This window comes from Branchiostoma lanceolatum, chromosome 18 (assembly GCF_035083965.1).
Source record: "Branchiostoma lanceolatum isolate klBraLanc5 chromosome 18, klBraLanc5.hap2, whole genome shotgun sequence".
Taxonomy (NCBI): domain Eukaryota; kingdom Metazoa; phylum Chordata; class Leptocardii; order Amphioxiformes; family Branchiostomatidae; genus Branchiostoma; species Branchiostoma lanceolatum.
The window spans coordinates 5562360-5588300 of NC_089739.1; the positions used below are offsets into that span (position 1 = coordinate 5562360).

The window sequence follows — 25941 nt, forward strand, 5'->3', positions numbered from 1 at the left end:
TGCCTGACTCTCTCCAGCATGTACACACGGCACAGTTCAAAAGGCCGTTCTGCTAGAGTTAGAAGCGTTTGGCTGGAAGGCATGCAGGACAGGTAACCATTGTACAGTACACGTGCGCATCTGTACATCCACAGACTATGTGATATAACCATGAGGTCAAACATAGATCAACAACCGTATGGTCTACACGGCTCGTATATATCCTTTTGACTTATCCTGTTTCAAACTCTGCAACTAAAACGCCCCCTGCAGTTAGATAGCCCAAAGTTACGGCACATCTTTCCGACCACAAAAGCTATACACCAATCAAAGATCCTGATCATAGCTTGTTCAGAACACAAGATACCAAAACCGCAAGTTCCACTGCAGTATCATAGAAAGCCGCTAGGGGGACCCAAAATCTAGCCGTTTCTGCCTTTTAGCCCCCACCAACATAACAAATATAATCAAGATCCATTCACAACCTCTCGAGTTGTATTATCCTTAGACAGACAGACAGACAGACAACAGACAGATAAACGCACAGACAACAGGCAGATAGACGACTTTCTAAGACTGGCATGCAGCCTCGCAGACCATCTTCCGACCTGTATGGATATCTTTTGACCTTATAAACGTTTAGTCATACAAGTCTGTACCATCTTTACGCAACGTGAACTGTCCGTCCTTGAACCTTGCGCGTACACCCTTAAAATAAAAGTGACCGTAAGGGCAGTGACACTTGATTGCAAGGTTATCCTGCAAATCACGCTCTTCTTTCAGCAAGCTACATGATTCGAGTATAACAGGAACCACCTGTCACAAGAATTATGTAAAGGTAAAGACACTTAAGCGTATTCAGCGATAATGCTAGACGTCAATATTTTCTAAGCTTAGAATGTGCATATCGTCAGTGAAACGCCTATTCATAAATCATCATCACCATCATCATCATCATCATCATCATCATCATCATCATCATCATCATCATCATCATCATCATCATCATCATCATCATCATCATCATCATCATCACCATCACCACATCAATTTGTAGACATATACAGAGATTTCATCAGCCTGGCAAAACCTGTGAGGTTAAAACAGTTTAAGAGAGGATCAATGTCCGTACGGACAACCAAGCAATTCACGCATCATTCCACCAGGTTAACCATTGGTTGTGCCACGCTCGAGGGTAAAGTGATAATAGTGCCAGGTGCCAACACGAGATGACACTGCACATTTCTGTGATAAACAAAGAACTCCAGTGTTGTTCTGTAACACCGTCGTGTGAGGCAGGACGTGAGTTACACAACTATTCGCAGTAGTGTCAGAGAGAGGTCATAAAGAGCCTCCTTCACAGACTTCTTGGAGGGCCTTTGGGGCGGGGGCCGATTCGCGGTTTTCAACATGGGCTTAGGTTTCCTATGCCGGGGGAGTCAGTTTCGCCGGGCCCAGCATTAGAGAACCTCAGCCCACGTTGGAAATCGAGAACCAGCGATCCCCCCCCCCCCAAAAAAAAAAAATATAAACGCGGGCAGTCTGCAAAGGAGGCTAGGTCACACTGCCCGAAAGTCCGTGCGGTCAAGTAGTACTTTTGTGGGCCATTTAAGCTACCTTTTAAATTTGTTTTCTTCCACATTAATTACAAAACAATTGATAGATTTTTCATTTCTGTACTGTAGCTTTGCTATCAATTTATACGTGAGTGATTGTATTTAAAACAATAATAATGATAACAAATTCTTACACAAAGGCTGGCTGATTGCAAGTAATTCGGAAAAGATGAACACTGTAAAAGCAATGTAAAACAACTACACGTATATAACATATACCGAAAGTCGAAATGTTTACTCTAAACTCTAACTCATTTTGTCTCCAAATGTGTAAAAATTAGGATGGAATTAAATGGCCTCTTCATTTTGAGTGCTCTTTTCTTTCGCGATCGTAGACGGGGCAGTTTGAGATAACATGTGTTTCGTCTTCCACCATATCTGACGTACTTTCGTGCACAAGCGCGAGGTATCGTCTTATACCGCCCTTTATCTATCTTAAATGGCGGGCGCTAATTCTAATTGTGCTAACAAAAGAGCTTTATTGACACGGTAGATTGCGTTTGTGTGGTGCATGACAGTAGAGAAGATAACAATTTGAGACTTTGTCTGCAATCTTCCTACAAGCAAGGATCAAACTTCAAGGACCAAATTTAATAAAGTCTGTAGCCTAATATCTTCTTTTCAAATTATATCTGATCTGATTTTTACTAAAAATCGATTCATATTTCTACGCTCACATTTTTCTGCAAAAATTATGATGCCAGTAATACAAAAGAAGCATGAAAAAAAGTGCAGACAATTTTGGTAAATGAGCTTAAGTTGGTTAAAAAGTTGAACCTTGCATTAATGATACATATGATATGTTAGTCTGTTAGAATGTAATATACTATATTGTGCTGTGTCATGATAGTTTATGGGCATTTCAAATCACCTTCCCTAGACCAGACGGTTCGAGCCAGTGAGAAACCATTCAACCGGAATATTCAAAATGTTTGTGACGTCATAAGATATGCTAATCAGCCGGACGAGCAGGTTGAACTTTGGGGTTCAGTTAGCATTTCGCGAGACTCGTCTGTCGGAAAACCACGCAAGGCGGACACATCAAGGTACCGGTGAGCAGTTGTCTTCTTTCTTCTCGTCAACGCACACTCTTATCTTGTCTCACACACCTTTTCTACCCTCTCCGAAGGAGTAGCACGTTTTCAAGGGCTTCGAGACAAATTTTGTGCATACGTTGATTTAAAAAAAGCGTTTGACTCCGCAGTTGTTATGTCGAATTTTTGGCTTCGTTGAGCGTGTTGACAGAGAGTGCAGCCAGGTAATACTAAACTTTGAACTCACAGAATGTCTCATCTTGTACTTAAGTCTGCCACAGTCAACCTTAGTGACCTATATATGTATTAGTGCTTCACAATTAAGTCTAGTTCTACTCTATGTGTGGGTTCGTTCTTATATGTTGTAACTGGGATGCTTATTTGTGGGACTCTCGATTCGGAGCTGTGTTTTAATACTCGAAAGTAGATCTTTTCGAAAACCTTGAAGCGAAAACATTTTTGTTGAAGAACGCTAGTTAGCGATTTTTTTCAATCGAGATTTGGAAGCTCTTTCTTCGTCTGACAATGTTTGTGTTTTTGTGTAGTGATGTGACATTAATGGATTCTCGTGACTATGCCTTCTTAACTCCCAATGGATTAAAATGCTGTTAAACATGTATTAACTGTTGAAATACGAATTGTACATACTACTAGTATCATTTTCTTTAGTATAGGAAACAGTTCACGTATGTCTGCATAGTACTAGTAAACACCTAAGTTGTTTTCGTGACACTCTTGGCCTATTTCAAATGACCTTGGGTGGGGCTGCATCCTTTGTTGACTTAACAGACGTTGGTTGGTGGTGTAAATGATTAGATCAACTTTTCTAATTTAGCAGCTGCCTTAAATGACAGTAGAAGCGGCTTTTGCTAATCCCCGTGTCACCGTCTTTCCTTAGTTTCGTTATCCTATTTAAACGATCCATATAATGTCAAGCGGATTGTGTTCACGATTCATTCTTGTTGTCTACAAAGACCCGCCCCCTTGATCGTCGTATCTGATAGATTCAGATTGTGACCTGTGGCTTTCCTTACCCTTGTGTTATTCTACATTATTAACGCTATGATAATACTGTTTGCTAGTGACCAACCATTCGACAGGTTGCTCAACAAATTTCGTTTATAATTTCACAGATAAAGAACGGTCTTTTTTCACTTACAAGTCATACTTTTACATTTTGCGTCATATTCCAATCATGAAATCAAGGGTGACACAATTCCAATTCTGGTAGCTGTATGGTCCCTCAGCAATCGCCGTCTGGTGAAAAAGACAACTTACATGGTCTCTGACTAGTCTCTAGACTGCTTGCTATAAGGATAGTTTGCCAGGGGAGTTTTGCCACCATAGGGTTTCATTTGCCCGTGTAGTTATGTTACCCTTACCACTGGCTCTTTCTCCTGGCCCATTATTTCCAAGTGTATATTTAACAGTGACGAAAGAACCGAATCATTTAAACAAGTTATCACGAAATATCCCTACTTTTGCACATTCACGGATGAACAAAAAGCTACCTTTCTCTTGAAATCACAGAACCCACAAATACTAGAAAAAGTGGGACTTTTCGTCTTCCACTGCTTCCAAAAAAGAAGTCAAACCCAGCTAATTTAGATATAGCCAACAAATGTATATAGTACCAGTAACCTATTGTTACAGTAAAGTCAGACACAGTTTACTGACGCATGTATGTTTTTCCTATGTTTTTATCATGTATTTGCAATTAGCCCACGGGCATGAACTTGCAATAAACTTCTCTTAATTATTCACCTTATTTCTGCCGAATTCTAGCCGTAGCCGCATATACATACTTAAGAATAATAAATAATAATACTTTAAAAAAGTTGTACCAAAGAGTACTTGTATTCCATTCTAGTCCAGCCATCTAATGAGTCCGTCATCTAATTGGTATTCTCACTCAAACAAGGAATGTTTTGATATACAGGTACAGACACAGTAAGATATATATTTTTTCGTGTTTCCCTCATGAAATGACGATAAGATTAGGAGAATTTACAATCTGTTTTTGATTATAATGTCTCAATGGGGGGAGGCATCTTTAGCACCTTATCTTATTTAAAGGGTGTCAATAGGACAAATAACATGGCTAAACACGTGTTATGCCTGGGGTTATTGTATGTTCTATTTCACAGCTGAACTGAAATACTGATTGTAACAATACTTAAAAAAATTCTTAGAATGTTGTCTCAAATCTTTGTCAAGTATCCAGAAGAAGAAGAAGAAGAAGAAGAAGAAGAAATAGCAATAGAGTATAACGTATCTTAAGTGTCCAATCTTGCAGGAGACGGTCACAGTAGACAGGTGGTCACTATAGACAGGATTTTTTGTATGCAGAGGTGGTCACTAGTACATGCCTGACTGTATTACACACACAGTTCGTTAGTTGGTCTTATGGGAAGCCTACGTTTACTTACGACGTGTTCACATTTGTTGTGGACCGTCGTACGATTTTGACGCAATAGAATTTCCAAGCCAGCTGTGGCAGAACCAACCGCCGGCAAGCATGTTAGGCAACCTTTTCCATTAAAAGCCAAAGCAGATTTTTACGACGCATTTATAAAGATATCCTCATTTGCCAAAGATTGTAGCCCTATCCTCACGTGTGTGCTACACAATATCTGCTCTCTTCATGGCATCAAGTGATAATAGGAGAGGAATGTCACTATATTTGTACGTAGATCGTACAATGTTTGTGACTGGGCACTAGTACTTACACAATGGTATCATGTGAAACTATCCAATCATGGTCTGTCATTCTTAGATTTGTAGGAATGCCCTTTGGCAGTGTATGCTAATTACTACCTGGAAAATGTCTATGGTGATAAGATCTATTTATAATCATAGGGGAACAATGAGTGACATATCGCCTGGAGAAACAGTGTTCCAGGTCAGTTAACACGCGTGGGAAAGAACGTTTCCTCCTTGTGTAACATCTTTAAAGGTCCTTTCATAACTCTTACATAACTCTAATACTTTTCCTTACGTAACACTTTTTATATAAGATAATTTATTAGAGTTTCATAAGCATAACTTTATCTATTTGTTTGTTGTTTATTTATTTACACAAAATATGAACAGTTAAGCTCAGTCTTTGAGTGGCCTCCAAAGTAGATCAGTTTTTATTTTGGTGACACTATTACCCACGTCATAGTTGTTCGTACAGAATCTATTAGCTAGCTCTGTACCCTTTCCCGTTTATATGTGGCTTATGTCTGTCTTATACCTGTCTTATACATGTCTTATATCTCTGTCTTATACCTGTTTTATCTCTGTCTTATATCTTTGTCTTATCTTTGTCTTATATCTCTGTCTTATCTCTGTCTTATATGCATGTCTTATATATATATCTATGTCTTATATCTATGTCTTATCTATGTCTTATATCTATGTCTTATCTCTGTCTTATATCTATGTCTTATATCTGTCTTATATCTCTGTCTTATCTCTGTCTTATATGCATGTCTTATCTCTGTCTTATATCTATGCCTTATATCTGTCTTACATGCATGTCTTATCTTTGTTTATCTGTCTCATCTCTGTGTCTTAATCCTAATTACTAAAGTCAAACAGATTATGTTCACGCCTTTTGTTGTGGTCTACATGTATAAAGGCCCCGCCCCCTTAAACATATCCGATAGATTCGAATGATGATGATCCACTGTATTTTGCAGCTCAGGTAAATTTAAAAACAACTGGCTGCATTCAGTCTTTCTTCATTTCTTTCCACTGTGTCTTTTTTCCTGCAAGCTGCCGTAGTTCTCTGAGTTTCTTTGCAGATTTTAGATTCGAATTGTTGACGTAAATTGTTCCTGCCAAAAAAATCTGACGCCAAGCCCTCTTTCTTTAAACTCAATAGATACGTCGATGAAGGTTAGACATCAGATATACGCCAAATAACAGTTACTCATTTCAAGCAACTTGATAAATTTTGAAACGGCCAGACGTTTTAGAAAGCAAGACAGCGGATGCTGTCTGAAAAAAAAGAACATAACCAAGGACGTATTTTGAAATTGAATATTTGAAAGTGGTTAGGGTTATCGCAACTGACAGATATGCCAAGACACGATACCTTAACCAACGCGTTGTTCTGATAAAAAGGCCAGATAAAGATGAAGCCCCGGGTGTGAGTCTGAAAAATGTTGGCGTCTTTATGGTCTGGTGATTAAGACAACACCATTGCAAGACAGTAAGGAATCGTTGGTCTTATCACGTAGTTGCAGTCTATACAAACAGGGAAAGAATAGTTTCAAATGCTAGTATCTTATATAATTATTACCTTCGCCTAGAAAGTTATGTTTTCGCCAGCGTTCGTGTGTGTCTGTGTGTGAATACGATAACTCAAGAAAGCTGGATGGGTTGTCTTTCTACTTCGTATGTGGGCAGGTATCTATTAGACCTAAAAATGATGTGACTTTGGGCACCCTAGCAGCTTGCTATGATATTGCAACTGAACTTTTGGCTTTGATATCTATATCTCGTGTTCTGGACATGCTATGGTCATAATTTTTTACCCACGCATGAGGGAGTCCCTCAGTACTTAAGAATATTTACGACTTGCAGCTTGTTTTAGACAGTCCAAGCAGAAAACATGGCTGCTGGCTATGTCACTATGTGTACTAAAACAAGTGGTAAGTGTCCGGAAAACTATACATTCTCTTGGAGCGAATACATTTTCAGTATTCAACCTTACAATAAGTTTTAACGCCAAAAAATAGCAATCTCACAGGTGAGCTCCTGGTTCCAATTAGTTGATAACTGGGAAAGGCATCTTGGTTGGGGCTGCACCAGCCATCGGAAGGGGTCCCTGTTCAAGGAGGTGTCTTGAGCACTTAAAAGGGGAAGAGCTAGTAACTACTGCCTGTAAAAGTATACCTTCTGCTGAAACATTAATAAACCTGCTACCCTTTGTGCCACCAGGGGTCTCAGAGTACATATACACACACACATTTATATAACGGAAGGTTCTTCGATGTGCTTTGCTGGATGACTTCATTGACTGTAGTGTGAAACTGTGCTGCGATCTTTCGGTATATTTTGACATCTTGCTATTTTGTATTTGATAGTCTCACAGCCCTGTATGTACCCGTCGTAGGGGAGGTAACATAGGGATCCCGTGTTCGAGGAGTCTCGAGCACGTTAAATGAGGAGATCTAGCAACCCCTCCCTGTAAAAATATACCCTGCTACTGAAACAGCAAGGAAAAATTACTGTCCTATGTGTGCCTCACATTTCAACATCTTATCTTTTTGTTTTTGATAGGCTCGCAGCAGACATGGCGAACGGGAATGCGAACGGCTCCGGGCCGCCTTCCTCCCATCATCCGGGCATCAAGGTCGAGGATGAAGAGATCCAGTGCGGGGTCGGCCCCTGCAAGCCTCGGTGGGCCGCCCGTCTGGCCAACTCCAAGGTGTTCGTGGCCTCCTGGTGCATCGCTATCTTTTCCAACATTCTCATCAGCGCGTATCTGCTTGGGATCCTCACAAGCTTGGAGAAGAGGTAAGGAATCAGAATATTCAAGGTCGCTCACTGTTAAAGACAAACCCTTGCAGTAGTGGGTAGAGTACTTACATTGTATTCAAGAGATCGTTTGGTTAAATTCGCGGCAGGGTCCTACCAAAATATTACACGTACTTAATACCCTTTTGCGTTTTCTGCTCAGCACTCATAAGACGCAGAGTGTGGTAGCTGAACACACACCATGACTTAGCCCACTACTGTAGAGTTTGCACAACTGTGTGGCCAACGGAGATGGGCACCGTCCTTCACTGATATGTGTTTGAAGGATTTTAGTTTTATCTAAGCCACCTTGAACTCAATGTAGTACACACAAGGCCTTTAACTGCGGGGCTAAGTTTCTTAAGGCCGAACGGTGGTTGAGTAAACGTTTTGTCTGCTCTATTGCAGGTTTGGATTACAGAGTAAGGACCTAGGTACGATCGCCAGCGCTGCTGATATCGGCAGTACTCTCACGGTCCTGTTTGTGACGTACTACGGCGGGAGAATGGGTGTGAACAGGCCAAGGCTCATTGGTAATGACAACTTTTGTGTCCAGCAATACATTATCGTAAATCATTAACTTCTCCTAGTGCACAAGAGGGAATGTAGTTTCGTATAGATCAGTGAATTGTTGATGTATGCCAGTGACGTCAGCGAGCAAAATGCATGCAGTTGACTAGTATGTAAATGTACGATTAGTTGCTTTGCATACGTTTCCTGTATGTAGTTGAGCTTAATATGTTTTTCTTGAAATCAGGCATAGGTGTTCTCTGTGTGGCTGTCGGCAGTTTCCTGTCTGGGATGCCACACTTCGTCACTCCCGCGTACGAGGTGGACACAGAAAGCGTGCAGAACGCCACTCAGATGAAATCACTGGTAAGGACATCACCAAGTTTAAAGTCCTGACGTCACGAATGCCGCAATCTTGGTTGCAATTTCCCAAAATGCACTGCACATTCAAAAATGCCGGCGACGACTCTATTTTTTGGGGAATACAGACTCCACCGTACATTGAATCCACTGCAACGTATGGATTTTAAACTTTCGCGTAAAGACACACCTAAATGTAACTATACAGCGATGTCTGACGAGAAATTATATCAATCACTTGATGTACACATAAATAAGCAGAAATAATCAAGCAATGGAATGCACCCCTGACTCGTAACAAGAAACCGTTATATGAGAGTCAACCAATGATCGTTGTGTCAGCACTAAAAAAGTGTTTGAGTTACAATTTTTGTTTCATGTAGGATGTATGTCTTGCCAATCAAACCATGGACGACCGTTGTAACGCCAACGAAGCAACCGCGTCATCAAACAAGGGGGGCTGGTACGCACTTTTGGTGTTTGCACAGGTAAGTGGTTACATTATAGATACATGTTTATTGCTAATCATACACAGAGGCTGATTCTTTTCAGTGTATGATGCACTGGTTTGTTGTTTTGAATCGCCAAAGTCTCTGATGGAGGTAGTGTAGTGACCTTTAGCATACTCACCCAGGCGGATGTCTAGTGCATGCCATCACGTCTACAGCAAGTGTTCTGTTAAAGTTCTCGAGAAACGCAACACTTGGCAGAACGTAGAGTAAACTTGTAGAAGCAGGACGTGTCTGTGAGTGACTATGTGTCACACTTCAATAAGAAGATCGTACAGATACTATTGTCTGGCTGATTGTTACGGGCTGGTGGCAAAAATTGTATCATAAGCCCGAAAAAAGGCTCACAGATACTACAGGTAGTATTCTCATAGGTCACATTTCGAGCGAACTGCCTATTTTGTCTATTGAAATTCCCTAGAATTGGTCTTTCTTCACTGTTTTCTTCCTTCGTCTCCCAAATAAATACCTGCGTTTTCTTTCAGATAATCATGGGGGTTGGCTCCACGCCCATCATGGCCCTGGGAACGACGTACATTGATGATCACGTGATGAAAAGCAGTGCGCCACTGTATATCGGTAAATATGTTTCCATCGTGAAAGCAGCCTATTGCACATTTCTTAGAACTTCTTCTACTAAGATAAAAGGTAAAGATAAACTTAAGGTAGGTCAATAGCCTTTGAGGCATTAGGAGCAGTTGGTTGTTAGCCACTGTGTCGAAGACAGTATTGAAAGGCGGCCAACCCTCTCCTTTCACCACATTTTACCTCCATCACCACATTTTACCTCCATCTCCCCAACCAAAGTCAGGTACCCATTCTTACTTACACCTAGGCGTAGTGAGAAAAGTCGTGTAAAGCACAATTTCCAAAGGGCACAACATCGGTGGCATCTCAGTGGATTTGAACCTTGGGTTCTGGGCCAATCACTCTTACCATTACACCAACACGATACAACTTCAACTAAGGAATAGGTTTAAATCTGCATTTCCTATTCTATTTTCCCAGGGACTTCGTACATCGTGTTCGGCCTCGGCCCACCCCTCGGCTTCATCCTGAGCGCCTACACCGTTCAGTTTTACGTGGACTTCGACAAGAACATCGATCCCCGAACCTTCGGCCTGAGTCAAGACAACCCGCTGTGGGTGGGAGCGTGGTGGCTGGGGTACTTTCTCGGAGGAGCACTCCTCATCTTTGCGGCGCTGCCATTGTTCTTCTTCCCTTACAGTAAGGATGCCAATTGTAGTTTTACCATGTACCATATCATCTGTGTATGTATGTTGGGTAGCATGCGTTTATTAAGTAGTATGAGAACTGGAATTTGATGTTGAGTAGCATGAGTATCATATGAGTATGTTCAGTAGCATGCGTATGTTGAGTAGCATGAGAGCTTGGATTTGATTTGTACCTGAATTTGTACCATGCGAAGTTAGCAGGTCCTATGTTCAGCAGCTGTCCCCAGTCTCTAAGACTGACTGGCAGTAGCATGAGTTTACTTTACAGCGCAAATGCTGAGCTCTAGTTTTGCAATTGACATTCACTGATGAAAATTTGAAAAGCTGCACGCGTGTAAGATTTTCAATTACATGAAAAGAGATGTTTACCGTTACGTATTTTTCCATTCCTTTTTAAAAACAATTAAGAAGTCCTCTGTTTTAAGTGAAATGATTATTAATTCTAAGACAACTTCTCCTTACAGAATTGGAGGCGCCACCAGAGGAAGACGAGACTCAAGTTTTGAATGCTAAGAAGAAGAGCTTCATGCCGGGAATGGGGATGGACAGCGGTCGCAAGCCGCTTCTGGATCCCGCCAGGGGGCTCTTGGAACAAATCAAAGGTAGGTACATCACGTGAACATGTCATGATGGATCACGTGGCTGCATCATGATGCATCACGTGATTGTGCGGTGATGTATTACGTGATTGCACCGTGATGTATCACGTGGTTGTGATGTCTTGTGTTAGATTGTTTAGGCTATACAGTATTATACAGTAGGTTAAATGTGTTTCGCCTGTTATGTTCCTTGTTGAAAATACAACGGTTATTTGTGGACTAAGCTTCAGCGTCCAACAACCAGTAGGTAACTTTTTGAGGCAAAAACGCATCCCGTAAGTCATTCGTCCATTTATTCATTCATTCATTTCTTCCATCGTTCATTCATTGAAGAGATGGTCAAGAGCCTGAAGACGATCCTGACCAACTGGACCTTCATATTGCTGGCGTTGACGGCCGTCTGTGCCGTGTCCACCATCGGCGCCTTCTCCTTCATGCCCAAGTACCTGGAAATGCAGTTCGGCATCCCCAAGTCCAAGGCCAACTTTCTTCTAGGTGAGGCGTCTCGCTATTGCAGTAGATGCTTCTGCTATTCCCTTATTCTCTGTCCTTCTTCCAAATAACAAAGAACATCATTTTATCTACAAAACTCGTATATTTCTTAACATTAAATGCTGTTTGTTCAAGAAGTAATATTCTCACACACTCGTATTAAAGTTGCGCTGGACTTGGGCATACCTGTTCAACCTATATTACATTGTAGACGGAATAGCATGCAACCTTATATTAAGCACTCAATGCACAGGAAAAGGTATATAGAATAAAATCTCCCGCATGAATTACATACGGTTTACCCATCTAATTCGATTACGGTATCGTCATCATTTGCATTTTTTCTGTTAAACTTCCAGGTATGATATCCCTACCATCCTCGGTTTTCGGGATTCTCGGATCTGGAATCGTCATCAAGAAGCTGAAACTGTCCCCCAAGGGCTGCATGTACTTATCCGCCCTGTCAATCATCACCTCCTCCTGCTGCACAGTGCCCCTCATGTTTATCAACTGCCCTCAGTCTCCAATGGCGGGCGTGACTGTCCCGTATGGATACAAGTAAGTTCTGTTCTTGCCAAAGGTAACTTTCTAATACCTTAAGCACACTGAAGTAGCCATTTTCAATATGTTAAAGAGTTAGGCAGCATGGAGAAGGTTAAATTCTATCAAATCGTACACAAATCCCATGATCCTCTCGCATTCAACTCTCGCGCGATCCCAACAGCGTATATTCTCGCGAGAACTAGCTTTCAAAATGGGCCATCAAAAGCTTTTTGTGTCTTTTAAATGACACCTGTGCACATTTTATTCGTTAACCAGGCCAGGGTGAAGATGATAATCCTATACCAGAAGATAAGCTTTAAACGTAGATGTTATAGGATCAACTTGAAGCAATTTTGTAACATAGTCCTTATTAGCCTGACAATATTCAAAATGATGTTTGCTTATTTTGGATGTCCTTTCTTGTAGCCCGAATAATCCAAGCGAGGCAACGACGCTACAAGGCATAGGCTTGATCTCATCTTGCAATTCTGCCTGCAACTGTCCGCTGGACAAGTACAAGCCTGTGTGTGGACCGGACGGTGTCACATACTTCTCGGGCTGCCACGCAGGATGCACCGAGGAACAGATCATCAGGGGGCCGGGAAAATTCAGCTTCTCGGTAAGATGCCAATGGCTAAACATTAAGATACTATGTGCCTTTCTACCGCATATTCTTTAATATCTTAGAGGTGGGGTCAGCTTCACATCTTTGGGGCTTGAAAAGATGCAGACCAATGACTCCATGGGTGGTAGGGAGTAATGACATTAAGTGAAATAATTTGTATAGACTGTTCTCACTCATCTCATCTGAAATGCACCTTCACCCGTAGTCCACTTTCTTACGACATACTCACACGCCCTGATCGATAATATGAACTAACTAATGCAAACGTATCTTTCCCGAATTCATGAAGATGTCAACAAGTCACAGGCATTTTTCTATTTCATTTCATTGTTGCAGAATTTTTCGAACTGCGGATGCATGTGGACGCGTACGCCAGGCATGCCGGGAGCAGGTGGATACGTGGCCACCGCTATCCCGGGTAGACAGAAAAGAGATGCCAACGACTCAACGACTACAGCGTCCAACCCAGCAACAACACCAGACAACATAGCCTCTACCGCGTATCCTTCACAAGCAACGGATGCAATGGAGGACGAGACGAATGGAGGAGCCCAGAACTTCGCGATATCGAAGCCATGTCGACCACCTTGTGACAAGTGGCCTGTCTTTGTCGGCATCTATTTTGTAGCGGCCTTGTCGAGATCCTTCGGCTTCATTCCAGTCATCATAGGGACACTTCGGTGAGTAGCAAAAGCAGTAAGACATGTTCAAAGGTTAGATTGGGGAATATACTATTGTATCCCCTACTTTGGTCTTTAAGGCACATGATAGAAGATGTAAAGTAAAGTAAAGTAAAGTAAAGTAAAGTAAAGTAAAGTAAGATCTATTTCTGATCATAGTATGTATTACTCAAATGATACCCCCTCATGTACACACACGCACACACACACATGCGTGCACATGATACCCCTCACACACAGAGTTATTTTGCTTAAAGTAACAATCTCTTATATTGTTTACCTCTTACAGAGCCCTGACGCCTGAAACTAAGTCCTTCGGCTTCGGTGTCCAACAGCTGATGTTAAGGCTTCTCGGTAAGTAGACTGGTAAAATACAAAGTTGCAAATACAAAGAACACATATAACAATGATAAATACAATGACATTAAGGTATATATATACATCCAATATTATGCTACATTTTAAAATCTACATGGTCCTAGTTTTGTATAACAACATTGTTGTTGAAATGAAACAGAGTATCATAATATCATACAGTGATAGTTTAAATTATTCGAGACTGTTTGTCACATGCATAGGAGAATAATTAAAAACTTTCTGGAACTACTGCTGTCCTCATCAGGTACTTTTTCCTCAGCAAAAAAACAACTGTCCTTAAAATTAAAGCACGTAAACCCCTTTTCATTTTCAAACCTCTATTTCGCTCACCTTTGTCCCCGGGGCCCCAAAGGCTCTGTCAAGGATATTTGTTTTAATTTTTTTAAATCAATTCATCAGAGCCTGATGTTGCCATCGATTTACGAAGAAAGGCGGCTCAATTGTTACTGTAGCAGCATCTCTTCACCCTAGGCCAGAAACATCAATGCTCAAGACAAGCATGACTTCACTGACCCATTAGGAGAAGCAGGGGTTACGAAGGCTGCTCGGGAAATTCCATACCCCATTTGATTTGATGTGTGCGTTAAATTTATTATGTTCTATGGCAGTGATATCATACAGTGATAATTTGATGGATTGGACACATTTTGTCGCAGGTTTCATCCCGAGCCCTGTGTATTTCGGCGCCATGATCGACTCGACCTGTACCCTATGGTCCTCCATGTGCGGCAAACGTGGAGCGTGCCTCCTGTACGATCTCGCCATGAACCGGTACGTCTTCATCGGTGGACAGCTGGTTCTTCGTCTGCTCAGCTTGACCTTGGTCCTCTGCGCTGCCTACCGCTTCAAGAAGCAAGAAGAAAGGGAAGCTGGGGAAGCTAAGAAAGATGGCGCCACCTTGGGGGAGCTTGCCGTGTCCATGGGGTCGCTCACCGCATCCCATCATTCCCTGCGGGCTTCCCGGCATTCCCTCGCCTCTTCCCGGCATTCCCTTGACGTGATTGCTGACACCAACAAGCCCATGATACCGAGGGATACTGAAGACATGCGTGCGGGATTGTGGAAGAAACATGGAGACTCCCAAATCTGAGTAGACTCATACGGTGGGCCTTTTTTGTCTTCGGGGCCTAATGACGTCAAACGTTTACAATTTGACCCGTTTGTTGGACATGTACGAAAGTAGGAGGGGTAGCATGAGGGCAATGTTTATTTCCCGGTTGCTATTTGTTTCTATGAAAAGGACTAGTAGAATTTTCATCTGGATTGAACCTAAAAGTCTTAAAGTAAGACCTACCCCTTTTGAAGAAATATTGGAAGAATGTATTTTTGTGCTCTAAACACATCTGAGTCGAGGTAGTTTGTTTGCATTTTAAGCATTGCCGAAAACAGCCATGGAAGCTGAAAATTGTTTAAGTTCAGATTCTAGCTTAAGCAGCCTGATTAAGGGCCAGTAGAAATACCTTTTAGCAAGTTCATCAAGTTATTTCAGAATACAGAGAAAAGTGTTCAATATGAATATGGTGTAATCAAGATTTTATAACAGGGTATAAATATAATTGGTTCGTAATGAGGAGAAAATTGGTAAAAAATGTATCTATACTTTCTTTATACAATATTTGTCATACTGTGCAAAAAGGAATCTAGGTTGAGATGTCATCTTACGTAATAGATGAACGTCATGTAAGTAAAATTGTATCTTTATTTTTAACAGTGTATACAGCAAAGTCTATACCAGCAATTACGTATAAATATTACAGACGCTTGGACCTATGATATTTTAACTTCTATATTATTATACAATATGTCTTCTTATGCTATGCAAGTAGGTTTTTGGTCTATACAAAACCATTGTTTTGTCAAACTTCCATCTTTGGTGTAATAAAATCAATAAAATTCACTTCTGTAAGTGGTATAATTTCTGCATGTACGTTCAAAGATATGGAACGATATGAATGCAGCCTATTGTAAAGGAAGATGAAAACTTCGTGTTTATGCATTCGGTTTAATTTAAAAAAAGTGACAGTCCTTTTAAGTGGTAACATGTACCGTATACATGCATTCAGTTAAATGAAAAAAAGTGCCAGACATTTCAAGTTGTAGCATGTACTGTATACATGCATTCGGTTAAATAAAAAGAAGTGCCAGTCCTTTTAAGTGGTAACATGTGCCGTATACATGCATTCGGTGAAATCAAAAGAAGTACCAGCCCTTTTAAGTGGTAACATGTACCGTACACATGTATTCGCTTAAATCAAAGGAAGTGTCAGTCCTTTGAAGTGGTTTCAGAAACATGTAATTAGCATGGAAACACACGTTTTAACTTAATGTATGTAAGGTTAGCATTGGCAACAGGTAAAAACGACCACCAATGTTTCGTTTGCCCGAAAAATACAGGTCGACATCCTATCGGTTGATAATCGTTAACTACAAAAAATGTTTGGGCACGTGTCGAAAACAAATGGCTGCTTAGGCCCTATTTGTTTGTCGTTAAAGTGAGACCTTTTGAGTGTGGCCCTTTAAAAATGGTGGTGTTTTTGGACAAATAAAAGACATGTGGTCGTGTTTTCACAGTCAGCGATTGCTGTCGACGCCATGTATTGAGTATCAAGCATGTACATGTATGTGCATACTATGAGAACTACTTAAAAGGATTGCCGACTATTTTGGTGTAAATAAAGACATAAAGGTGCTACTTAGTAAGAATAACTTCTTCCATATGCATGAAGGTGCGAGAACTCTTCTTGGCAGCTTGACCGATTCGTGAAATATTAGTATGTTTGATGACGCAATTCAACCTGTTCCATTTCATTCAAAAGAATAGTGAAAGTCAGTAACTTTCTCAGTCTCTAACCTATACTAGTAGTATTTGAATGCAAAGTTTGCTATGAATTCGAACAAGTAGACTACCCTCCCCATGTTACTTATATGTCACTTCCCCAATGTCCAATAGAAAACTATCGACAATTTGAAGAAATGGTTTACAAATTAATTCTAAGCACTTTTTTAAAGATGTCATTTGTACCAATTTTAATACCTTTATTGGATTTCCATACAAGATAATCATACAATCTATAAGATACAGCACACTTTACGTCTAACTTCTTACGGCAAAACCTTTGTGCTTCATGAATGACCTCTATTAGAATACCTGACAGCACACCGAAGCACAGTTCAATCTTGGGCCAAATGTCAGCACACATGTAACCGATACGGTCCCTTTTACCCATTCGCGTTCGTGGGAAACTGCCCGAAGCTTCACAGGTGTCTTACAAAAAGGGACAGTGGTCCGTCTTTGTCAGGTAGCGTGCTACCCGGAGGGGTTTGAACATGTCAAGATGTATCGCATCACTGACAGGATATGCTAAGGCACGACCATGCAACAAGGGGTCGACTATGTATATCTGTAGTGCTAAACGCAAACGAGGCTCGTTTTAATATCATATACTAGCATATTCTCATGGTTTGTACAGGCTCAATAAGGGAATATATGGTCGAGAACGTAAGAAGCTCCCACAAATGAGTGTAGAGTTGTAGGATGTGATCCTGTTTTGAGCCCAGGTGAAATAGGTGTGATTGATATGAAGAAGCCTGGAGCACATCTTGGTGAGTTTAATGATAAATGACCCGTACTGACACCCATTGTCAATCATGTCTTCACAAATATCCCGAAGAAAGGACAGCGAAGTTTCCTATGAAATAGTGAGGACACTTAATTTATCGTTTCTAAAAGACAAACCACGGAGCTACATTCCCAACGACACCCCCTCCACACACACACACGTTAGTACAAGTAAGATTTATTAAGTAGGAGTAACAAAAATTACAACCAATGACGATACTATTCCACTGGCTAATATTGTATAGTCTTCACTATTCCACGTCACCCACTGCACTCTTATAATATCCCTCCTTGTGTCAGTAGTTACTACAACACTTTGGAGGTCGAAAACCGTCCCGAAAATTTTTCTCCGCAAACTAGGCTAATAAAAAAACTAGAAGTGACCAGTAGGACGTTGACCTTGAGTTCACAGGTGTTCTCAACTTACAGGTCAAACAGTCGTAGCTAGCAGTTGAATGTTGATTGACGGATGTTACCCGATCATTGTACAATACTATCATAATACCTATATGTTAGTATATAGTTTTGGAATTAGGGATAAATCATTGATTCGTATTTCAAGATTCAATTGAGAGTCTACTTGTCAGACAAAATGTACTTTTCAGTAAGACTTAAAGTTTTCAAAGTTGATAAAGCTTGGATGAAGAGATAAACGGCTTTGTGAGAATAATGTTTTCAATCTCACAATCGACTGTCACATTAGTCGTACGACTGGTCTACAACAGAACTTTAGGACATTCGTAGAATAGTCGTGAATGTGTCTTACAACTGTCTTTTGGCGAACCAAGTGCGTTTTAAATCCTTGCCATGGCCTCTGCCACCTTTACCAAGTGCTAGGAGTTAAAAAGGGACGATGTCGCGTTTTGTGAACGATGCAACCGGTTGCAACGGGCACAGCTTTAAACCAAGGACGACGAAAAGCTATTTGTGGACTCCATGCATGGACACAAAGGTCACCAAAAAGTCAGGGCCCTTTAACAGAATAAATTTAACATACTTTCAACGCGGGCGCTGATGGTACTTTCAAAGCAGATTTAGTATGTGAATAGAATTGTAAGAAAACTTCCTAAAGGGATCGGAAGGACATTGCAATTTTATCGTTTTCATAGGGATCTTGTCTTTTTAACCTAAATATTTTTTGACAATAGAAAAAGATACATACCAATATGCGTGGCTCTGTCTGTCTGTCAAAACTCTTGTATATGATATACCGATATATATATAACTTTATGCGATTCTGAAATCTCAGTGTCGCTCGAACTTTGATTTAGGAATTCTTACCACGCGGTATACATGGTCCTACGTTGCTAATTATTTGTGCTGAGCGTTGCACAAGAGGAAGCCTATGTCTGTCACAAATGACAGAGTATCTTTGACCTATGCCATGTCCCGAATAGTAAACACACTCTGCCTAAAGGCGACCGTGTCAACACGCGACCACACATTCCGTGTTCTACAGCCAGGCTGCCAACAGGTGTAAAAGGTACGAACCTTTTTTCAAATTTCTTTTACTCGAATCTTATGATATTAGAAAGTTGAGAACAATTGATGAGGAAAAAACAATTACTTCCACCATTCCATTTTGCGAAAAAACATTTATTCGAGTTCGCTGACCAAACGATCAAAGAGGTATCGGAAGGTTTAATGAGTTTTTTTGGGAAAACATTAACACAAGATTATAGTTGGATCAAATTTATTTGGAAATGTCTTGCACCAGAAATAAAAAAAATGTGTCGTTTCAAATGCTAGCGTCTGGAACGAATTCTCCTCATTCTTTGTAGCAGTCCACACTGATTTGTAAAGGCCGATCATATCCTCGATTCTACAGTATATGTATCAAATTCCGCACCGTCATATATCATATTTTCTTTCATGTGAGGTTGCAAAATGTCGTTTAAGGGCTAATGGCAACCCTTGTCGTAAAATCGCCGTACGATCGCAAACTGAAGACCTTCTAGAGACAGTCATGAATTTGCAATACAAAGTTCAGCTGTCTTAGTACTCTCCAAGCAGAGATAAAAATGTCACAATATTCTCCACCAACCTCTGTTCTCTTGTCGGCGGTTGATTTTGTTACAGACTGCTTGGAAATTTTACGGCATCAAAACCGTAAGACAACCCACGAAAAATGTGAGGGCCGTTCCTTCTCCAAAGAATTGAAATTTACTGCGGTTTAAACGCCTATTAACCTATCTCAGAAACTTTAGTATGATTCCTGCGATTAGTAACTACCTGTATTTCAAATCGTTGATTGACTGGCAGTTTCAGTAACCGTGGCCAGCATGCTAATGAACGGAGAGCATAGACTATCTATTGTTTCTGATAAGATGATTGCACATCTACTTACGTAGCTTTGTTTTGTCTTAGCCTCTAAGCCATGTTTAGAGTATCGGATTGCGAAATAACTTAGTCAAAGGGCCCTACTTTAGTTCTCTCAGCTTGCCCATATGTTCTTCAATATAGTCTACAATGCAGTGTAAAAGCAATTTTATCTCATAAACGATTCTTAAAAAATACCCACTGCCTATTAATAAATTACTAAATATCATTATAATCTGAAACATTGATCATAACTGATGATTACATTGCATTCATGTATAAAGACCCTCCCCTACGAGATCACTGAAACCAACCTGCGATATTTGTGCCATGATTTGATGTAAAATCTCCGTCTTCGATCACTTTTCCAGACATGTCCATGTTCAGCAGTTTGCCCGACCTCCGCCAGCTGGCGCACCAACAAAATGGCCGCCCCCTGCTTGACGTCACCCCTCGATACGAGCCCTTTAAGACGACGGCTGAAATTCAGGAGGAAAAGAAGAAAAAAATTCGGTTCGGCTGGTTCGGCTTCACTCCCGGTTTCCTCCAAGTCTTCAACACTTCAAGATGGCTGCTGTTCTTCGTGGGCGTTGCTGGTGCCCTTGAGGTAGTTTTCCTTGTTAGTTTAGGTGTTCTCCGCAAGGTGGCGCAGAATCAAAATGGCGGCAGAATCAAAATGGCGGATAAACGGAAACTACCCGGTAGATACTAGTAATTACATAACGGCTAGGCCAGGGAAACCCGCCAGGTATCGAATAATACATTGAGATCTAAGATTGATATGTTGGCAATCAATTCCTCATCTTTAATTATAATTCTCTCACACTTTTTGTTGTCTTACAAGCCATTAGTAAGTTTCTTCAGAATCTTAATCAAATCTTGCGTATTATTACTTTTTTTCCGGTAGTGCATGTCAAATTACGGATTCATGCCCGGCATCATATCTACCTTGGAGCGACGCTTCGAGATGTCCAGCTCCAAGAGTGGCTTCATCGTCAGTTCCTACCAGATCTTTGCCCTCGTCACGGTGCCATTCATCACACACATCGCCGGGAAAACGCATAAGGTAGGAGCAGTGACAAAAAACAATCAACAGTATGTAGCTGTTTCTGTTTGTTGCCCCTGTGTACGGATCCTGCATGAAATGGCCTCAGATCCCGGCGGATACGTACAGGGATTCCTCCGGAAATATTCCAAAGACCCTGCGGATTTAGTCGGATCCGTTAGTTACGTTAGATCCGTCAGGATCCGTCAGTATCCGCACGGGCTTTGGAATATTTCCGGAGGAATCCTTTTACGTATCCGCCGGGATCCGAGGCCATTTCGTGCAGTGGAAGGTTTCGCTTTCGATGTGCTTGGATGTTTGTGCTCTTGTAATGTTCGTAGCTATTTCATTACATCGTCAGTAGAGTGGCACGAAGTGAGTGGGAAGATGGCGTCACCACAATTACAAAGGCCAGACTTGCGGGAGGGAAAGGAGATGAAGTTCAGCGGTGGTAGAACGAGTCGTTTATCAGACGTCTAGACTTGACAGGTCATGGGGTCAATGGAAGAGCCTACTAAATCACAGGCTCTGGCCATTAGTTTGTTTGTTTGTTTGTTTATGTTTATTTGTTGAATGCAAGTCACTTTCAGGACAGAAGTGGTGTGATCAATGGATACATACAATCAACGCCTTATTTGCATAATTAATGAGCTACAATCAAACATACGAGAAACCACGAGCATTTCACGGAGTCGTGAGAACTTCGAAGTCTTATTTTTCAGGGAAAGTGGCTCGGTGCGGTTACACTTCTATACGGGATCGGTTGTTTTCTTTTCGCCTCGCCCCACTTCCTAACAGGTAAATGGCTTTCAGTCTTTACATAAACTGTGTTGGATATATCACCCCGACCAATAGATCGCTTTAAAACTCAGATTCGAATCAGCCATGACCCGACAAATTGCTTTCTAAGTTGCCTTAACGACTAAATCTGGCAAAACAAACTCGCCAGTGAGATGCTGGAAGGTGTCAGCTTTTAAAAGGTGGCAATGTGAAAACATATTTCTAAAGCTGACAACTTCCAGCATCTCATTGGCGAGTTTGTTTTGCTATATGTTACCATGCTATTAGGAAGGTTTTCTAATTGTATAAGGTTAAAGAAGAAAATATGATAGACTTTCTAAGAAGTTTAAGCTATTCACACACATTGTACATCAACCTATCGCATGATCTTCTTCGGCAATACTGGCCCACTCATCTTTCACACGTGACCTTATGGTAATTTGACGCTTTGTTTTCTAACCAGGGCGTTACGAACCACCCGGCAGTTATGCAACAAACGTGACCTCTTCCCAGACGACCAACACTCTGTGTCAGTCCTCAAACAACGATAGTTTCACTGAACAATGCACCACCGAAACCACCCAAAGGTCAATAACTACACTTTTTCGATTGTGATTTGAAAAATGAATAACATGTCGAGTTATGTATTTCTAATTGCAATCTTTGCACGTTTGATGATAATTCATGCTGGTGGATTTTTTTTCTATTTTGGTGGAGAACGGTGCACTCTATTAACCCGAAACTGTATCAGTTATGTTTTTGCATAGTTATTTGTGTACGTATAGCTCTTAATCGAACTATATAACCTTTACTACTTCAGCGCTGCTATATCTGGTAAGCTCATAGATCTTTATGTGGAGAAGGATGTCTTTTTGTTTTGGCAACGACCAATATATAAAGGTATCGTTGAAAATAATTCAGAATTGAAAACAAAATAATTCTTCCTTATGATTTTACAGCTTCAGCGAACTCAGCAACTACCTGTACGTGTTCGTCGTCGCCCAGTTTTTTCTGAGTCAGTGTGGAGGTTCCCTGTTCACTGTTGGGATCGCCTATATGGACGAGAACGTCAAGAAAAAAGTTTCAGGCCTCTACGTGGGTACGTTGTGCGAAGGCCCACACTGACAAGAAGCGAAAGTTGTCATTGTGGTCCTTCGTAAAGCCGATATCACATCCTGTCAGCATTTCTCATGATCTACGCTTTGTCTTAATTTCTTACTTTTAGGCAGTGTGTTGCGTTGTGTGCGAGAGTCACAAAGGCGTCAGAATTTGGAAATGGCCATTTGTCCCTGGCTGCAAAAGAGAACATCTCCCTCCACTTTACATTTGCCATTGTTCCTACTCTCGTTGTTTCTCTTGTACTTTGGAGGAAACTTTACAGTCATCAAATCAGTTATGTGTTCTGTCTGTTTACATTTCCAACTGTAATGTACACAACCGTGTGCATTGGCCCAACCCTCGGGTACGTACTGATTGGCAGACTTCTGAGCCTGTATGTGGAGTGGCCAGACGAGAACGGATACTCGTAAGTAATGATCATTAGAGTAACAGTAGTAACGATGTAGCTTCACTAATCGATTGATTGATTGATTGATTGATTACCTCCGTTCTGTTTTTGGTGTTTTTGTGTTCATCATCATCATCATCATCATCATCATCATCATCATCATCATCATCATCATCATCATCATCATCATCATCATCATCATCACCAATTTCATCTGTCGCTTCCATCTGTCACGTTTACCGTAGACTTAATGATCTTTCCGTCACGCTACGCCATAGAGTGTCAGAAAGTGCATTGAAACATTCATTCGTACAATCTTTGTTTGGATCCAGGGCCGGCCTGACGCCATGGGACCCGCGGTGGATCGGAAACTGGTGGTTGGGGTTCCCTGTGTTGGGTTTACTCGGGGTCCTGGTGGCGATTCCACTGTTTGGGTTTCCGCGCAAGCTACCAGGTAAGACTACCAGGTCTTTCCCAAAGACTGCCCGGCCGGGCCCCGGATTGGAAATGTGACCCTAGCATTAGTTGCTAGCGCCGAGAATCTCTTTATTATCCGAACATAGGTTATCAATAACTGCTGCCCTAAATCAATAATCATTCCTTCATCTTTCGTTTAAAATTTGTACTCAATGTCATAGGCGTGTAGATAGTTTTCCCTCCTTTCATTTCCACTGATTCGTCTCTCTTGCTGTATGTATTTGATCATTTTCCGAAAGGGTCCGAAGAATTGCACGACGACGAGGCACAGCTGCCGACGAAAAAAGCCGAGGGTGACGTCACAAAGGCCGAAGAAGCCGGTGAACATGTACGAAACACACCAATCATCGATAGGATCCGAGGAGCTCTGAAAGACCTGCTGAAGTCGCTGATGGACCTAGGGAGGTCTTACTCTTACGTGTTGCTGACTCTGGCAGGTATGACACCAGTCAGTACTTTATCTCAAGGGAGTGAGATATTAATTGCTGTTTTAGCTTGTTCGCCTCTCTCTCTCTTCCTCTCTATGTATTTGTGTGTGTGTGTGTGTTTGTGTTTCTGTCTATGTATCTGTATGCATGTGTTTATGTGTCCCACTGTGTGAACTATGTGTGTAAACTTGTATGTGTATGTGTGGGCAGGTATGTGTGTATGTGTGTTCGTGTGTGTTTGTGTTTGAGTCTGTTTTTCTGCGAAATCAAACACTGTCATGCCGATTCCTCCATTGTTCATGAAGATCAAAACTACATTGCGCATATATTTTTGTTCGATATCATTTTATTTTATGTTGCAGTTTCCTTTGATGGAATGTCGAGCTCTGGTATTTTCGCCTTTGCACCGAAAGTTTGCGAGATACTTTTTGGCCTGCCAGTGACGTCATCAGCCCTGTACTTTGGTACGCACCTTTTCTCGTATTTTGTGATTTCAGTCTTCATATCATAAGTTATAAAACAACTGATCTTTTAACAGAATTATGCCATATATTTGTGCCATACATTATCTTGTTTTATAAGATTAATTGCTTTCTTCGGAGCAGTAGTGGTGTCTTTGCGTTTCGATTGGACTGCCGCCATTTTGGATCCATGTTTTAAAGTCATTACGGCACTCCGTTAATGCCGGTTCATGTTTTCAACTGCGCATGCACATTAAGATGCACTATGTATATCAAAATAAAGCACCCTGAGATGAGACGTGAACAAAACACGTCTGAACATGGTATCAAGCGTGGGCTAGTCAAGAACTTCACCTTTGGCCTCACGCATGCGCAGTTCCAACCGTAAACTGGCTTATGGTATTAACCATATATGAAACAAGTTTTACTTAATAGTTAAAAAAAGTTAAAGTGACCCGGGCGTCTTGAAAAGACGCATAAGGGTGGCGCCCAACTGTAATAGCCAACACAAAAATTGGACTTACCCAAATTTTCGACTGTCTTTGTCAATGAGTAATCCACCGCTTAGATGACGTCACGTTATGCAGATGAGACACGTGACTCGGTGAGCAGTGGATCATAAGTTGCTCACCGAGTCACGTGTCTCATCTGCATAACGTGACGTCATCTCATCGGTGGATTGTTTATTCCTTGAAAAAAAGACTTGGTGCTATACAGTCGAAAATTTGGGTATTAACTACTAAGTACAATTTTTGTGTTGGCTATTACAGTTAAAACTTGTTTCAGAATGACTTCTACCAACATAGATGAACTTTCAGGCTTACCATATATATGATTGTTTTTAAAGGGTTGTCCATGATCCCCGGCTTTGCGATCGGTTCTTTGATGGGCGGCTGGATTAGCAAGAAAATTGGAGTAGACTGCAAAAAACTGCTACGATGGATCCTCACTATGTACATGGTCTCGGGAATGGCGATTTTCGTTTATCTCATGTACTGCAAGGAGCCTCCGAGGGCTTATGAAGAACTAAACAACGGGTGTGTATGAATAGCTGTGCGTAGTATTTCAAACTGTACTGATGTTACATTCTGTGTATTCTTTTTTGACAACTCCTCAGGGGCGGATGCATCTTTGAGTTTGGCCCTATACACGAGATGCAAAAGTTAAAAGCAACTGCATTCATATTCATGGCAATTTCTGACTTTTGCATATGCGTGTACCATTAGCTAAAACA

The 25941-nt window shown here is 41.2% G+C and overlaps 2 protein-coding genes across 3 annotated transcripts; both read left to right on the forward strand.

Annotated features, from left to right (window-relative positions):
- The first annotated feature begins 1169 nt into the window (after positions 1 to 1169).
- Positions 1170 to 15545, forward strand: LOC136424266 (solute carrier organic anion transporter family member 3A1-like). Of its 2 annotated transcripts, none has more exons than XM_066412799.1 (15): positions 1170 to 1281; positions 2476 to 2647; positions 7904 to 8140; positions 8549 to 8673; positions 8898 to 9016; positions 9394 to 9498; positions 10005 to 10098; positions 10528 to 10746; positions 11219 to 11356; positions 11687 to 11848; positions 12205 to 12403; positions 12815 to 13007; positions 13350 to 13693; positions 13983 to 14047; positions 14728 to 15545. In XM_066412799.1, the coding sequence occupies exons 1-15, from the start codon at positions 1209 to 1211 to the stop codon at positions 15159 to 15161; spliced, it is 2679 nt and encodes an 892-aa protein (XP_066268896.1). In that variant the 5' UTR covers positions 1170 to 1208; the 3' UTR covers positions 15162 to 15545. The 2 variants fall into 2 exon arrangements, with proteins under 2 accessions (XP_066268896.1, XP_066268897.1); XM_066412800.1 differs by having other exon boundaries at positions 2476 to 2641.
- A 3515-nt stretch (positions 15546 to 19060) lies between these two features.
- On the forward strand, positions 19061 to 25843 carry LOC136424271 (solute carrier organic anion transporter family member 4A1-like). Its single transcript, XM_066412805.1, has 11 exons — positions 19061 to 19173; positions 20381 to 20616; positions 20917 to 21075; positions 21777 to 21852; positions 22298 to 22421; positions 22794 to 22933; positions 23257 to 23359; positions 23674 to 23795; positions 24058 to 24255; positions 24609 to 24710; positions 25555 to 25843. Exons 2-11 carry the CDS (start codon positions 20383 to 20385, stop codon positions 25752 to 25754), a joined length of 1458 nt encoding a protein of 485 aa, XP_066268902.1. The 5' UTR covers positions 19061 to 19173; positions 20381 to 20382; the 3' UTR covers positions 25755 to 25843.
- Positions 25844 to 25941: the final 98 nt, after the last annotated feature.